The sequence below is a fragment of the Diaporthe batatas genome, assembly GCF_019321695.1.
Source record: "Diaporthe batatas strain CRI 302-4 chromosome Unknown Contig00020, whole genome shotgun sequence".
Classification (NCBI taxonomy): Eukaryota; Fungi; Ascomycota; class Sordariomycetes; order Diaporthales; family Diaporthaceae; genus Diaporthe; species Diaporthe batatas.
Window position 1 is genome coordinate 598,411 of NW_025408567.1, and position 16,673 is coordinate 615,083.

At 46.2% G+C, this 16,673-nt stretch overlaps 6 protein-coding genes across 6 annotated transcripts; 3 read left to right on the plus strand and 3 right to left on the minus strand.

Annotated features, from left to right (window-relative positions):
• The first annotated feature begins 2,258 nt into the window (after window positions 1-2,258).
• KVR01_012574 (uncharacterized protein) lies at window positions 2,259-4,073 on the plus strand. Its single transcript, XM_044785911.1, has 5 exons — window positions 2,259-2,454; window positions 2,541-2,684; window positions 2,753-2,860; window positions 2,933-3,324; window positions 3,446-4,073. Exons 1-5 carry the CDS (start codon window positions 2,374-2,376, stop codon window positions 3,978-3,980), a joined length of 1,260 nt encoding a protein of 419 aa, XP_044638385.1. The 5' UTR covers window positions 2,259-2,373; the 3' UTR covers window positions 3,981-4,073.
• A 573-nt stretch (window positions 4,074-4,646) lies between these two features.
• KVR01_012521 (uncharacterized protein) lies at window positions 4,647-6,029 on the plus strand. Its single transcript, XM_044793367.1, has 2 exons — window positions 4,647-5,023; window positions 5,089-6,029. The coding sequence occupies exons 1-2, from the start codon at window positions 4,898-4,900 to the stop codon at window positions 5,803-5,805; spliced, it is 843 nt and encodes a 280-aa protein (XP_044638332.1). The 5' UTR covers window positions 4,647-4,897; the 3' UTR covers window positions 5,806-6,029.
• Window positions 6,030-6,324: 295 nt separating this feature from the next.
• On the minus strand, window positions 6,325-8,262 carry KVR01_012573 (uncharacterized protein). Its single transcript, XM_044791144.1, has one exon. The coding sequence runs from the start codon at window positions 7,864-7,866 to the stop codon at window positions 6,445-6,447; it is 1,422 nt and encodes a 473-aa protein (XP_044638384.1). The 5' UTR covers window positions 7,867-8,262; the 3' UTR covers window positions 6,325-6,444.
• A 1,156-nt stretch (window positions 8,263-9,418) lies between these two features.
• KVR01_012687 (uncharacterized protein) lies at window positions 9,419-11,113 on the minus strand. The gene is made up of 2 exons (XM_044792773.1): window positions 11,033-11,113; window positions 9,419-10,965 (listed from the first exon to the last, which is right to left on the minus strand). The coding sequence occupies exons 1-2, from the start codon at window positions 11,059-11,061 to the stop codon at window positions 9,633-9,635; spliced, it is 1,362 nt and encodes a 453-aa protein (XP_044638498.1). The 5' UTR covers window positions 11,062-11,113; the 3' UTR covers window positions 9,419-9,632.
• A 673-nt stretch (window positions 11,114-11,786) lies between these two features.
• On the plus strand, window positions 11,787-14,663 carry KVR01_012629 (uncharacterized protein). The gene is made up of 4 exons (XM_044790655.1): window positions 11,787-12,789; window positions 12,877-13,417; window positions 13,495-13,995; window positions 14,051-14,663. The coding sequence occupies exons 1-4, from the start codon at window positions 12,038-12,040 to the stop codon at window positions 14,249-14,251; spliced, it is 1,995 nt and encodes a 664-aa protein (XP_044638440.1). The 5' UTR covers window positions 11,787-12,037; the 3' UTR covers window positions 14,252-14,663.
• A 396-nt stretch (window positions 14,664-15,059) lies between these two features.
• Window positions 15,060-16,294, minus strand: KVR01_012655 (uncharacterized protein). The gene has a single exon (XM_044781879.1). The coding sequence runs from the start codon at window positions 16,174-16,176 to the stop codon at window positions 15,157-15,159; it is 1,020 nt and encodes a 339-aa protein (XP_044638466.1). The 5' UTR covers window positions 16,177-16,294; the 3' UTR covers window positions 15,060-15,156.
• Between the last annotated feature and the right edge of the window lie 379 nt (window positions 16,295-16,673).

Below are 16,673 nucleotides of genomic sequence, written 5' to 3' on the forward strand. Positions count from 1 at the left end.
TAGAATAAATAGAATAAATAGAATAAATAGAATAAATAGAATAAATAGAATAAATAGAATAAATAGAATAAATAGAATAAATAGAATAAATAGAATAAATAGAATAAATAGAATAAATAGAATAAATAGAATAAATAGAATAAATAGAATAAATAGAATAAATAGAATAAATAGAATAAATAGAATAAATAGAATAAATAGAATAAATAGAATAAATAGAATAAATAGAATAAATAGAATAAATAGAATAAATAGAATAAATAGAATAAATAGAATAAATAGAATAAATAGAATAAATAGAATAAATAGAATAAATAGAATAAATAGAATAAATAGAATAAATAGAATAAATAGAATAAATAGAATAAATAGAATAAATAGAATAAATAGAATAAATAGAATAAATAGAATAAATAGAATAAATAGAATAAATAGAATAAATAGAATAAATAAAAATATTTAAAATAAATATAAACTATTTAAATACTTTTTAACTTAATTATTAAGTTAAGAATAATTAATTAAAGTTTTAAAAAATATTATATATCTTTTTAAAAATTAATTTAATTAAGTTTATTATATAAGACTCTTTATTAAGATCGTCCTCACAACCTATAGTAAAAGAAGGCTTAAATTATCTATAAAGAATTATTAATTTAAAATTAGAGTTACCTAAGGAATAGTATAGAGGAGGTAGTAAAGCTACAATCCTACGTTGTGAGAGGTATAGAGGCTACTTAAGCTAATAAGATAAGTAGAGTATATAAACCTATTGGTTAGTCCTATAGACATTTAGCCTATAACTCTAATATTTATAATAATCTTATAATTTATATTTATAATACTATTTATTATTAAAGGATATCTTTTTATATTAATATATTTAATTAGATTTAATTAGTTTAAGTTAATATTATTAGCTTTAATATAAATTAAGTTATTAAAATTTAAAGTTATTATAAACTATAAACTATTTAATTTAATATTAATAGGTATTATATAAAAATATTAAATTTATTATATAACTTAAGTAGGTTAGTTAAGATAAATAAGAATAAAGCTACTATTTCGCTAATTAAAGATATATATAAGTTTTAACTCTACTTAAATAAATATTTATCTTATAAACTTAAATAATTATTAACTTTATTATACTATAAGTAAGATTATTTAAAAAAGTTATTTAGTTTATTATACTTTTATTAAACTTAAATATAATTAAATAAAGTAATTATACTTTATTATTATATATTTAAATTTATACTTATAATAGTTTATAAATAAATAAAAATATAATTATTAATAATTAAATTTCTAATTATATAAAAATAGATTTTATTTTAAAGAGAAGATATTATTATTTAAAATAGTTAATATATTTTAAAAGATTTTAAAGGATTTTAAATTTAATTAAAAGTAAATTAAAATTTATAAATATTTTAAGCTTAAACTTAAAAAAGAACTTTAATTCCTTTAAAGAAGAAAATATTAAATATACTTAAAGAGAGACTTTAATTAAATTAAAGATTAAATAAAGTTATAATAATATAATATAATTAAATAAAAATTAATTATAAAATTATAATTATAAATCTTTTAACTTTATATTTAAAAGAGTTAAAATAAATATAATAAAGAAGTAGAGTTAATATTTATTAAACTATAAAATACTATAGTTATTTAAGATATTATAATATAAGAATAAAATATAGACTAACTACTAGTAATAGTTTTAGAGTAAGGGGTATTTATTTTTCCTAAAGGCGGGCGGGGTTATGGTATGGCGACATTCGAATTTGGCTGTGGCGGGCCTATAAACTCCGATTCGTTTGCAGTCAGAGAGCCTTTCGTCCTTTACCTGTTTGAAGCAATCACAGAGTTCCTCATCGACTCTTTCTGCTGGCCCTGAATATACTCAGCTGTAACACGAAGGTTGGCCAAAGCCGCTCCCTCGCCCATGCAAGAGCTCTATCGAGATACGCCCAACGAGGCTATGAGTTCCTGTTCTTGAATCCCTCCGTTTTGCAATTCTGCCAACGTGAAATGGCTGGAATCCTTCCGCTGCGTGCAGGGGTTGAATTGGGGGTCACGATTCTAATCGATTGGTCCACATCGACTTTGCCGTCTCACAACAGCACACTAACAGCAAGGAGGGCAGTGAGCTGACAGCTAGAACAGGCAGCTCGTTGTTCAAGTTGCCCCGGACATCATGGGCTGAATTTATTTCTCCTGTACCATAATGTCTTCGGTCCGCATTGGTTTCGGACCACCTTTTCTCGTTTCTTCGCTGCTTTTCGCCTTCCTTCGGCGCATCTGGCTTGCTGTATTAGCACTCGAATTCTATCAACAGAACAAGCATTAGTGTCAACGAGCATGTCAACCTCGAATTCAAGCTATCTCGATGCACCAGCCATACCGGCTCCAGCGGGACATGTATCGGACTTTGAGAATACTGTTCGTATACTCCTTCAGCTATCGCGATCCCCCGCCCATATTCTCTCGAGCTCTTGAAGACTACACAGATGATTAACACACAGCAGGGCGGTATTCATCGATTAGCCTATTTTGCCATAATCCTCTGCGGAGTCCTCGCAGCCTTTTCATCACTACTTCGAATCGCTTCCCGCATCATCATCAAACCGCGACACATTGGAATCGAGGACTTTTTCTTGGTTTCAGCATTCGTATGAAACTTCTCTGAAAAAAATCCATGACCTGAGGGAACAGAGAAAACTTACAAAACCTACTTCAGGGCCTTTATTCGGGCTTCCTCTATTTATGCTACGAGATCGCCATATTTCCTGGCTTCCTTGTCCATGCATGGAACGTCAGATTGCGGGATATGGTTGACTTTGCCTGGGTAGGCGCACCGAAAGCATTTGAACGATCTATCAAGTCATTCCCATGCTGACTCCAGGCCCGTCCGGCGTAGCGACTTCATCTTGCCTCCAACTTCTACGGCCTTACCCTACTTTGCTTGAAGTTGGCCATTCTGATCGACTGGTTGCATCTCTTCAACCCCAGAATGCAGCGAAACACGATGTTCTGGACCATCCTTGTGCTGCTCATCGTGAACACCATCTACTACATATCTGCCTTTTTCTTGGACAGGTTTCGCTGCAATCCAGTCGAGAAGACTTGGAACCCTTTGTATGTCGGCGGAAGTTGTCCGATCGATGCGAACGCCTTGAATATTGTTTCTTCACTCCTCAATCTGATTTCTGACTTCATTATCCTTCTGCTCCCTCAATGGGTCATTTGGAGGCTGAACTTGAGTAAGCCCAAGAAGATGGGTGCCTCTCTACTTTTCGTGATAGGAATTTTGTAAGATTTTCCAATCTCTTCTGTTCGTTCTCGGTTGCAGGCACGTGTATCTGACCCCCCCCCAAACACTCTCTTGTGTCTCCTGTTTGATAACTATGCCCCCTGACTGACACCTTCCCAGTGCTACCGCCTGTGGAATAGCACGAATGGTCTATTCGATCGAAACCCTCTCTTCGAAGGACCTTACCCACATCTACACCACGGTCGGGCTATGGAGCCTTGGTGAGCTCACCTCAGGTTTCCTCGTCATCGGCGTCCCTGCGGTTCCCAAAGTCTACCGCAGCCTCAAGTCAAAGTCCAAAACTGTCCTGCATACCACGACAAGCAGGCTTCGCGGGACACGCATGGCGGATTCGAGTGGAAGTGCGGGACGGCCACATCACATGGACAATGGAAGTGGCAGCAGGAATATGCCATCGTGGTTCAAGTCTCCCCCTTTGGGCGAATCCCGAGATGTGTGGAACGCCACCAGAGATAGTGGTTATGATCTGCTGCCAGACCAACATAGGAGGGCTGCGTACGTGGAGGCGTACCCGGAGCCCGCATCCAGCGTAGAGCTTCCAGAGTACGCCATCATACGGGAAACACGGGTACATGTCAGCAGTCAGCCGCGAATTTACGGTGACGGACCGATTAAGTGGCAGGATCCGAAGTAGTGGGTGTGAGACCAAAGAAGTCGATTGGCCCGCAGCCTTGCAAAAAGAAAGTCTTGAGGAGATAGTTCAGCCGAATTGATAGCATGACTCTGTACGCTTCGAATTTGAAGTCTTCCACGTCAAAATCGAGCACAGTAGGTGTGTCGCCTCCGATATTAGGCACATCGACGTGACGTCAATGTTATGACTACTTAGTCAGCTGAGACCTGAAGAAATGCCCCCTTTGTGCCATTCCTCTTGGGCTGGCTCTTTAAGCCCCGCGTCACCAGAGAATGAACCCTTTTCATTTAATTTATCTCCGTGCTATCCAGGCAAGACTTTCCGTATTGCAGCCCAGCATGCACCTCAGCACCCATCGGAGGTAAAAAGGGGACCCCGCGACGCCCTTGTCAGTATCCAGGTAGGTAGGTAGGTACCTTTGTATGTCCAGTGTTACATCGGTACGCGTTTTGAAAGGAATGGCGCCAAGTCTCTGCTGACTGAGGGGGCCAGAGCCAAACTTGGAATGGCACACGCGGTATGTGGTGTACTTAGGTACATGTCTGCAAAGAAAAGAAAAAAAAAACGTTTCTCCGAGCTCATGTACTGTTGTGCAACCGTCGCAGCCTCGATTCAATGTCTCGAAACCTTCCCTGCGTAGGCAGTTATATCCGTAATTACCGAAATTGACTTGATGCCAATGCGTAAAACAAACCCACGAACATGGAAACTGTTCAGAGATGCATCACTTGGATATAAACATTGATGACTTCCTTTTACATTCCCGAAGTGATTGAGTACTTCCTAGTCTGCATCTCTGCGAGGAATACCGGGTCACACAAATCACCATTCCTTCGTATCCCATTCAGAACAGGGTTTATATCCTGCACCATTGCCGACCTACCACATCACCCAGAATTTGGGCCACACAAATCACGATGTCGATTCTCATACGTGCAAACGACGCTCTCAACATCAATCCACCCTCCGGAGTGGGCTCAGCCCTGTCTGTACACGGTTCTGACTTCCTCTGGGCTGTCACGGCAATCTTCATTGTGTCGTTCGTAAGTGCCACCCACCCAACGTGATCCCTCACACGATTGTTACTGAGACTGGCTCTTTCTTCCAGCTCGGTCTCCTGGTCTTCTGCTTTACCACTCCCGAGAGCGATAGGATCTTCCACTACCTTTTCACATGTGCTCTCCTGGCCGGTTCTGTTTCCTACTACGCTCAGGCCTCTGACCTTGGCTGGAGCCCTGTTGAGCAGGTCGATGGCAGCGGAACCCGCCAGATCTTTTGGCCAAGATACGTCAATTGGGCCGTTGCGTTCCCGTCTGTCACCCTCGCTCTTGGACTGCTGTCTGACGTCTCGTGGACAACCATTTTCACCAACATCTTCATCTGTTTGCTATGGGTCGTCACCTACCTTGTCGGTGCCTATACGACCACCGTCTACAAGTGGGGCTTCTTCGCGTTTGGAACCTTTGCCTTTGTTATTCTTGCCATGAGCACGCTGAACGAGAGCAGGGAGGCAGCACAGCGTAGCGGGATCACAAGAGACTATATGATCCTGGCAGGAATTGCCAACGTATGCTGGATCTTGTACCCGATTGCCTGGGCATTGACAGATGGCAGCAACAAGATTGGCGTTACTGGTGGTTTCATATTTTTCGGTGTCCTTGACATAATCCTGGTTCCTGTCTTGAGCTTCGTCTTGGTGTTTCTCTCACGCAGCTGGGGCTACGCTCAGTTGAATCTCGACCTCAGCGAATCTAGAAGCGGATGGCACGCCGGCAGCGCCAGGAAGGAGCCAGTCTTGGAGACAAACCACGGCTCACCGGCGTGAATGATTTAGGAGGGAGTGGTCAAAGGGACAGGCACCTTGCACCTGTGTGGTGTCAGCTTGGGATCAATCGTCGTCATCTGCGAGGACGTGTTGATGATGATGGACATGGTGCACTTGGGGAGATGAGGCAGATTCTACTGTATGAGAAAGTGTAGTCGATCTTGACAGGATGCTCAGATAAAATCGAAAATGGAAGAAGAAATAAGGATTTGATCTTTTTTGTACTCGCCGCTCTAACGGGCCATCAATACATTATCTGCCATCTCGAGGAACATAAGACTGAATAAAGATCAGCACTGACCAGGCCAAAACGATGGACATGTACGAACGCTACTTAAGTAGCACTGGAACAGAATTCAAATCGGTGAGCCAAGTCACGAGCTCAAGTCAACTGCTCTCGGATGTAGATTGAACTTTTGCTAGCTATCCAGAGCCGCCTTCCCAAGGCTACTGAATCAAATATCAATGAGCTGAAGGACTTTGATCTGTGTTGAACAATGGTCATTGAATGTGGAACTATGTACGAATCAAATATATTTGATGAAAGTTTACATTGAATCTAACGAGAGTCGTGCCCACAGCGTCTCAATGATTTGCTCTGCTACCAGGAATCGTGACACCACTCCAATTATACATGTTCTACGCGTGTTGTAGCTCATTGAGTCCCAGGGCCGGGAGCTGAGGGACTTCTGAATCTGTCGCCCCGGCTGCAGATTTTTCAGTGACTTCTGCAGGGCCCTCGGAGGTTGTAAATCCGTTGGCATCAAGCTTCCGAGCGTCCGCGCACCTCTTTCGCGTACTGAACGGCGTCATGGCATGTCCTAAAACCCACCAGGCGAACAAGATTGGGAGAGCCTGGTATTCACGATTGGCACAGCCACTCCATACTTGTACCAGCAGCAGCCAGGTGCTGTGCGCCGGGAAAGCCCACCCAAACCTGTACCATCCGGCCTGGAACTCCATGGGCACGTCGACACTGGCCAAGTTCACCAAGATCCAGGTGATTATGAAGAGAGATATCCACGCGAGAGGGATCCACGAACCAAGAAGCACGTCATAGACTTGCCAGTTGATATCGAGAAAGAGAATGTAAACCAGCCAAGTCTCGAAGAACTGCCCGGTGTTGACATCCCAGTCCTCTTTGAACGCCCAGATGTAACCCGCGACGGCGAGACCGGCGAAGATGGCGTAGATCTTGCCCGTGACGAAACGAATCAGCCATATATCCCGTCTCCGCATATCCCTGAAGATGTTCTCCATCATCATAGACATGTTCAGGATAATGTTGATAAATACAGCCACAAGCTGCGGGATCAACATGTTGACCGTCGTGAAGAACCCGGCGCTGCCCTGGTTGGTGGGCTGGATGATATCCGGGGTCGCTAATATAGGGTTGACATAGGCAGCAACGGCGGCCGAGTTGCTGATGTTAAGCTGTTGGATTGCTCTGGCGCCGCCGGGAGTGTGATAATAGGCACTTCGACTGGCAACGACAAGCGTCTGCATATTCGCAGAGATCAAACTGGCAATCGCAGGCCACCGAACAGCGTTATACACGTACGTGACGGCATTTGAGGCATTGAACGCTTCAGCGCCAGTATTTGTAGTGCTGGTACCGTTGATGACAGAGCTTAGTCGATCCGAAGCGCCCGAGTCAATGTAGACCGCCCCCCAGTATTCGCCCTTGCACACCGCATTCCTCGTGGCTGCATGGCTCCCTGGCCCGTACCCATTTATCGAGTCAGTCCACTCCAAAGACACAAAGTTCTTGGATTGGAGTACGGAGTAAGCGCCTTTGAATGCCTGGCCTACATCACCCCCATCTTTGTCAACGACAAGGACTTTGAGTGCATGCATCCGATCGCGCTCATGAAACGCCGAACCAGAGAGGTACGACATGTCGGCCAACACCAATAGCAGGATCACGATGAATGTGAACGCAATGATTTTACCGATGATCCCTTTGATGCGAGGCTGCCAAAATGGATCAGTGATCCGTATGCGAGGTGTGTCCTTGGCCAGCATGTCTCTGCCCTTCTCTAAGCTGGATGGCGATGACATGGTTGGCGCAGCTGCGGATTGATCCAAGGCCAGCAGAGTTTAGTTGAACTGCTCTTCCCGGAGAGAACGTACAAGAGATACAGGCTCTGGTAACTTTGATCTGTAGAGATGGATAGAAAAGACAAAACTCAATACAGCGAGTGACTTGGTAATTAGGTATTGAGCTGTAATCACTATGTAATGGTAACGAGAAATATCACAGCACAAAATCGCATTCTATTCCAAGAGTCAAGGTTGGGAACAAGGGGGGACACAGGTGACGAAATCTCCTGTACATATTCTCTACTACTTTGATCGGAGCCTTATTTGACCCCCCTGCGACTTGGCCGTAAGCTAACTGTCATCGGAGTCAAGTTCTCATGCACAACTTTTATCAACAAGGACCGTATTATTAATAAGAACCACTCTTCTACATTGGGATTGAGGCTGGGCTTTATTCGTGTTACCTCCGTGACTCTCAAGCGAAGGAGGTGGTTGTTGGGGGGGGGGGGGGGCTGGGGTGAGGGGTTGTTGGGTGGTGGCTAGAAGTGGCTTCGGATTAAATGTTTTCGTTTTCGGATTAATGGTTTCCTTTGTTCCGGTTACAATACAAGCAGTGCGTTTTCGGCGGGTGAGCTGAGCGCCAAACGCGCCAAGCTCTCATTCGGTAAAATAATGGTCAGATTTGACACAGTCAGAGCCTAGGCCATAAATAGAGCCAATATCCACACACCTAGCATTTCCATCCATATACCTAGTATTTTTTATTTATATACTTAATATAAGCTTTTATATAAAGAGTTTATATAAAGTTAGATATTTATTAAATCTACTCTATAATAATTATATATATTTTATATTTTTTTATTTTTATTTTCTATTTTCTATTTTCTATTTTCTATTTTCTATTTTCTATTTTCTATTTTCTATTTTCTATTTTCTATTTTCTATTTTCTATTTTCTATTTTCTATTTTCTATTTTCTATTTTCTATTTTCTATTTTCTATTTTATTTTCTATTTTATTTTATTTTATTTTCTATTTTCTATTTTCTATTTTATTTTCTATTTTCTATTTTCTATTTTCTATTTTCTATTTTCTATTTTCTATTTTCTATTTTCTATTTTCTATTTTCTATTTTCTATTTTCTATTTTCTATTTTCTATTTTCTATTTTCTATTTTCTATTTTCTATTTTCTATTTTCTATTTTCTATTTTCACACTTGATCAAGGACAGGGAGTGCTCATTGGACAAATTGCAACAGAAAACTACCTAGGTACTTCGCCCACCACCAAGATGTCTGTTTCTTTGTCTTTTGCTTGGCCCACCAAGAACACATGATGTATTCGAAAACCACTGTTATCAGCACTATACCATATCTAACGCTGGTCTTTGAGAATCTACCACTGCTCCGTGTGAAGGGACTGCTTCAAGCCCTGTGAGGCCATGTACACAGATTGAAAAGTTTTGAAACCACCTAGCACACGCTTGAATCCTGCAAGCATTCGTTACGGAAGTTAACCTTGAACCTTGGGGAGATTGTGCTCATTAGAAAATTGGAATAGCGGAATCATAGGTTGAACTATTAGAATTTGTCTTGATATATTACGCTAATATCTTTCAAAAATTTGTTTGGAAAGAACCAATTGAGGGAATGTGAGCCGGAAAATGTAAATGTGTATAGATATTAATTGACAAAAACCAAAACGTCGCCCACGAGACAAGCCAGTCCTCTCAAGCCCTTCGTTCGCCCTACGTGATCACAAAAGAAACTCTCTCAAGCAGGATTACTTCCCAATTTTCCTCTGAGCAGCCATGCCGTATTTGTAGATTTTCCACATGAGACCAGTGCTGTGGCCGAAACGTACGCGCTCATGCGAGAACTTGATGGCGTGTTCCACACGAGGAATACTGAGCCTGTCGTACCCGGCGACCGCCGAGTCCAGCGAGGTATTGTAGCATAATTGCTCTGCCATGTCCCAGCCGTCTTTCAGGGCGAGGTTCGCACCGACCAGCACGAACGGGTTGACGACGCGGTTCGCGTCGCCAATGAACACGACACCTCGCATCCGCGCGTCGTGCTGGAAGGGCTGCTTCTCGTAGGCGGGCCGGATGAACGCAGTCGACGGGTCTGTCGCCTCGACGATAGTCTTGAAAGGCTCGTCAAACATGGACGCGGTCTTGAGCGCCTCGTTCTTGAGCGCGGCGAACTCCTCCTGCGTGAAAGGCCCAGGATGGGCGTCTCGCGCAGGCCCTGGCTTGCTCACTGCCCAGCCGATGGTCTCGGCGTCGAAGGGCGTGTAGATGCAGCACACTCCTTCGCCTGATGACATTTGGAGGCCGTAGTCCTCCTCCACGGGGTGGGGTAGTCCTTGGGTCAGGCGAGAGATGCCACCGATCTGTGTCACGCCCGAGTACACCACCTTCGAGTCGAAGGGACGAAAAGTCTCTCGGATCTTGGAGTTGGACCCGTCGGCGGCTATGAGTAGGTCACAGTCTTCGGTATGTATGGTGCCAGCCTCCACATCCTGGATAGTGACTCTAATCTGCCCGTTCTGAAGACGCTCCGCGGAGGTGCAGGTACTTTGCCATTGAAATACCGTGTTTCCCTTTTCTGAATTTTCTAAGAGGATACGCTTCAAATTCTCCCGGGTGATGCGCATTGTCGCAGCCGGCAGATTGCCGTAGGCTTTGGGAGCGATGTCCGCGAGAAATTTCCACTTGTCGCTCCACACGTTGATGAGGCCGCTGTTGAGGGTTGAGTAGGGACGGATGCTATCCAGTAATCCCAACTGCTGCAGTGCGAATAGGCCCTCATCCGGGCTACCGCCGGTTATATCCAGCATGTAGTTGTCCTTCTGGATGGAATCCTGTCGAGTCTCCCGCTCAAACACGGTGACTTCAGGATGTTTCGATGCCAAGTCCCGAGGCCATAATTGTTCAAGAGCGGAAACGAAGGCCAAAGAACCAATCCCGGCTCCTGCCACGAAGATGCGTTTTCCGGAGAGAAATTGCCCTGGTAGGCTGGCCATAGTATTGGCCATTTCCTTGTATGTAGTTAAGCTGTCCTCTGATCTCAACGTTGGAGGAGGATGGGTGGTCTCAATATTTTCAACTCGTCTTGGTTGTTAGTCAGGATGTTCACATCGATGCGGCTCTACCCTAGGGTAGCACTGGGGCTAAATACATAAATAGCTGTGGGCTTTCACGTCCCATTTGGTCTGCCTAAACCAAAATCGAAGCGCAACGCGGGAAAGATAGCTTTGAGCTGTAGAATACCATGTCTGACGGGCCGACGTTACACAATGCTGATCATATAATCTGTACTGCTTATCCGGAAAAATGGTTTCAATGCCGGATTATCTTTCGGAACGCCACTAATAGGACCTTTTGTGATGACGTCTTCCTAGACATGTATCTCCGGTACGTTCCTTTCAAGCCTCTTACCGAGATGAGAGCGACTTGCGTAAGCAACCTCCGCCTTTCTGCAGGATGCGACATCTGCAATCCTTAGCGTGCTCAATTGAACGGACCTACGTTACTCGACATGCAGGCTGGTGGGGAGGCAGATTAGCCAAGGCAGATTAGCCAAAGCTTGAATACCGGTTACCTGTGGTAGGCAGCCCAAGTTAGTACGTGGGAAGGTACTGCTGCACTAGGTACTTTGCTTACATAGGTAGAGCCTTGTCTTCTAGAGCCATGGAGGGGTAAAGCACATTGATCAGGGCTGTCTTACATAGGTAGTTGTGCATTTGCGCGGGTCCTCCGGCTAAAAGACGTGAATGCTACGAAAGCGCTCCTTCGTACAGCTGACAGCATGTACTTGTGCAGTTTGTTGGTGTCGTATGTTGATAATCCTTCGGACGCACTGGCAGGATTAGATTACGAGACAAAGGAGCAACAGGTGCACCTGTCGGTTTTCAAACGAGCAAATTGGGTTGCAGGCTTCTGATGTCCGGGCGTGGGGGCTGTTCTGACGGCTGCTCCCCGCCCCAACCCCCTACTAACCTCTTCCTCCCGCTCGGGGACCAGTTTGACCCTTGTGCTATCGCTTAGTTCCGGAAAGCTTAGCTATGCGCCAAGCACAGCGCCGCCTACCCTTGGACCACATCCCATCCCATCCCATCTCGTTCCAGCGACGCTCTTTCGTGGAAAGATTTGAGTCCTATAAACACGTATCATTCACAACATTATGGCGCCTATGGAAACAAGTCCGACCCCTCCGGCCACCGCGCCACGAGGCCAACGTCCCGGATATGCATGTGACGAGTGTCGACGCCGCAAACTGCGGTGCGATGGGCGCCAACCACAGTGTAGCTTGTGTCAAACAACGGGAGCAGTCTGCGAGGTCACTCAGCGCGGCCTACGAGGGCCCAAGAAGGGTTATCTGAAGGCTCTCAAGAACCGAGTCGTGCAGCTTGAAGCCCTTTTGGAGAGCCGGCTTAGGACCCAGCAGCGACAAGAAGCGCAGGATGAGCAGCAGGACGAGCAAGTGCAGCAAGTGCAATCGCAGGAAGCGCAACAAGCACCACGGAAGCAGCAGCAGCAGCAGCAGCATCAGCAGCATCAACAAGAACATGGCGTTCTCATGGAGAACACTAGCAATGATGATGGCATCACGATGTCAATGGACCCAGGACCTCCGGTGGCCTCTCCAGCCCCTATGGCTCTGCGTGCAACACCGGTTGCACCCAGGCCTATGACGCCTGTGCTTCCCACGCCACCAATGGAGTACGTAGATGTGATAGCGTCAGAAGCACCAGCATTCGACTTGAACCAGCTTCAACTGTCAGCGGCGGACTTTACGGTGTCGGATCAAGATATGCTCCTATCATCAGGCAGTTTCATGGCGGACTTGGACACCCTTCATGACGACGTGTCTGCATCTCTATTGCCGCTGCCAAACACGCAGGTTCATATGACGGGGGTCCTCCAGGCTGAGCTGTAAGTCAGGCTAAAAGCGTATCCTGTACCTATGGCAAGTGAACAATGCGTGTACACGAGGGTCTAACTCTTGAATCCTGCTACCAGAGACCAATTATACTTCGATCGAGTTCACCCATCAATACCAATCCTCCACCAGCGACGTTATTTGGCATGGTCCAGGTCCAAAGTCAAAAGGCCATCCCGGGATTGCCTGCAGCATGCCATGTGGACATTGGCGGCGTTGCTGTCTGCCGAGTACAGGGACATGGTGGACTCCCTATACGGCGCAACGAAACAGATGCTGGAAGCACACGGCGTTGAGAGCAGCGCTTCGGACGGAAGTGACACGGAAATTGTTCTGTCCTGGGTACTAGTCGCGTTGTGCGAGTCCATGCGGACACGATATCGAGAGTCCTGGATGAACGCCGGTCGAGCTATTCGCATGGTGCAGGGCCTGCGTTTCCATGAGATCGATAGTCCCAGGTCCTCCAACGACCGACGTCTCTCGGAATCCGCACCGGCCCCTCCAGAGAGTGAGGACTTTACAGAGACCGAACAGAGACGCCGGGTCTTCTGGATGGCCTACTTCCTGGACCACCTTCTCAGCATTCGCCATGATTGGCCTGTCACTCTACACGAGCACGTGGTAAGCAATTTTATCCAGCTTGGACAATGGAGAATGATTGGTTCAATGTACTGACATGAATCAATTTCTCATGACAGATTTGCACCCGTTTGCCAGTACCAGACTTGGAGTTTCAGACGGGTCAACAGGTCCTGGGCAATTTCTTGTCAGAAGCCATAACAGAGCCCAATCCGAGAATAAGGTCCCCATTCAATGAGTGCCTGATCACGGTCACGATTTGTGGTCGTATCCTGCTCCGTGGGCAACAGCGGAAGATATCCAGGGCGTACGGCGACATCAGCTTGGACTCCGCCGAGCAGCGTTGGTGGTTGGACGGCATCCTTACCACCAGACTCCAAGTACTATCGCAATGCTACCCGCCGCCATCCGAGGCCTACGAGCCGATGCTCCTATTTGCCCAAGTACTGGCCCCTGCCACCGTCGTGTACTACTGCAACAGCATGATCGAGTCGCTGGGGAGCCGAGGCGATCAAACAGAGCCCGACGAACAGGTCCTGGAATACCAGCGCCGCGCCCTGGACGCCACCGCCACAATCACACGTCTCGCCAAGGCACTGAGTGAACTTCACTTCTCCAGAGTAAGCTCTCACCCACGCGAATGGAGCGATGGCCCTGCTAACAGTCTCGTCCAAGGTGCATCCGCTGACACCAATTCCCTTGTTCATCTGCGCCGAGTTCCTCTATGCGGATCGCAAGACCGAGCCCTTCGGTTCGCAGCTCAAGGAACTGGCCCAGGCGTTATCCCAGCTCAAGAACGTCAACAAGCTAGAACAAAGCTACCTAGACCTGCTGCCACACTCCTGTGTCAGTAAGCTGACGGAGCTGGCGGCCTGACAGTAAATCACTCAGCCAGACGAGTGTGCCTTGAAAACAATAGTTAACCATGTCAATTTAGATAGAGTCGTGCTTGATTGACAGTCCACTTGAAGCATGTTTTGGGAAACAAGTGCGCAAAAAAGAAGTTTACCCTGGATATTTAGTGGGCGGATTTGACTCGTGTATTTGGCTGTACTGCTCGATGGTCTTGTTCTGTAAATTGATATCATGCTGGTAAGTCGGTTGCATTGCTTCCAAGACGGAGGCTCGCTTGTGCGATGATATGACAATTTGTTTGCGCTGGATTAGATTAGCGTCACTTTGGTCCTAGATGTGCTTCAAAACTACACGACCTGTTCCTTCATGGGAAAATGATCCGTCGATCGTGCCATTTCATCACGAAACCCAAAATAAAATGTGAAACCTCAAGTCTCGTGAGCGCAAATGGTTATTCGGAAAAGTCTCGGCGCCGCCCCAGGACATGTGTAGATGCCTCGGGTGATCATGGTGAAGAAGTCTCCTTAAAAAAAGAGAAAGAAGAAAAGAACCGAGAATTGTATTTGATGGACTGAATTGAAAAATGACAACGACGCAGTTCCTCTTTTACACTGCCAAAAAATGAGCTCCGAGTTCGTGATGGCTCACATACTGACTCTAAGAAGCAAATGTGGCTCTCACTTGATTGACGGGCTTTATACCTTTTTCATACCGGTCGATAATTTAAGCGTTGACACGCAAAGTGTAGAATTGACTCCTGAGATGAGCATGGAAATACAACCACGTTATCCAAATCCTATCAGTAATTTGCACAATAGAATCTCAGGACTTTAAAAGCAAAATGTATGTATAGAGATGAGATAGAATATTCTGACGTTCTACATGGACCTCTGAGATACCGAGTAACCCTGTATTGCCACATCACTCTAAATTGAATCTTTCATATTGTATGAGGCCATTGTCCGCTCCATCATGTGCTGCTCAACTGTTGGAGCCGCCTCATCCGCCTCCGCCTCGGACTGGCCGTCTTTGCCGAAAGCCTCGTCGAGCAGGCGAAGTTTGTAATCGATATTACCGTCGAAGAAGTAAACGATACTGTATCTGTCTTCCTTTTGCCTGTTGATGACCCGGTGGATGCTGCTCTTATAAAGGCCGCCTGTGATGCGGCTGATCATGTCGCCCATATTGACGACGTACGCGTCCCGTTTGGGCGGCACGCCGACCCACTCGCCCGTGCCGACATCCTTGACCTCAAGACCGGCATGGTCGTCTTGAAGCAGCAAAGTGATGGCGCCAAAGTCAGTGTGCGCGCTGCTGCCCAGTTGGCGCTTTCCGGTACCGGTCGCCGCAACGGTGGGCGGGTAGTGGAGCAGGCGCAGCGGGCATGCTGGGTCGTTGGACTTGATCCCGTCAAACACGTGGGGCCCGTATGGTAGTGTGGCCGCGACCAGGTCGAGCACGACGCCGCAGAGCTGTTGCATCGCGTTGTAGTAGGCCTCGATGGGCTCGCGGAAGTCACGAGCGGCGAGCAGCTCAGCCGGCGGCCAGACATTCGGTCCCATGAAGAAGCGGCCCGCCTTGACGCGGGGGTCATCGGATGGCATGTCCTGCCCCGCGAAGAATCCCTCCTTCAGGTCGGGCAGCACGTCGCCCTCGTACAACTGCTGGCCCATGGTGTCATAACCACGGAAACCGACGGTCTTTTTTGCGTCGAGTGCCAGCTTGGCATCGAGGGGGAGCGCGAAGAACCGAGCAGCAGCTTTGAAGGCAGACGACTGAAGCTCCTGGGAGACACCATGGCCTGTCATTTGGAAGAAACCCGTCGAGAGGCATGCCTCCCGCACGTCGTTGACTACCTGCCACGCAGCATCACTTTTAGGGTCCTTCACGAAGGGAGTGATGTCCACAAGGGGAAGGTAGAATGATGACGACTTTGCCGCACGCATGGTGATATGAGGACAGCTGTTCAAAAAACACAGATAATTTGATATAAACTCTTCCCCTCAAGTTTGTGTCATTGAGTCGAGACAAGTAAAACGCCTTCAATCTCTGGTGAAGATTTACCTTGTGGTGGCTGCGGCCTCATGTGCTATTTCAAAATCGTATTTATACTATTGAATCATTAATCGAGTCTTCAGCTCAACAGTGAAATGATGTTCCGCAGGATCTCCGAATTAAATTTCGGAGTCTCTAGACAGTGCATGATATGCATGTAAGTCTCGTTGGCTATGGTGTTGGTGCTGCGTGTCGGCCCACTCGGGTATTTGTGCTTACTTCCCGACAGCCTTCGCGCCTTACCCGGCGCTTAGCGGCCTTTTCGCAGTCCGTGTGGCTTCACGAGTGGTGCGCTCAGGTGATTCAATCTTAAGGATATTAATGTTTCTGAACAGGTGGTACCCAACTTACTCTGCCACTGTGTTACGCCTTTCAAAACCAGGGAAAA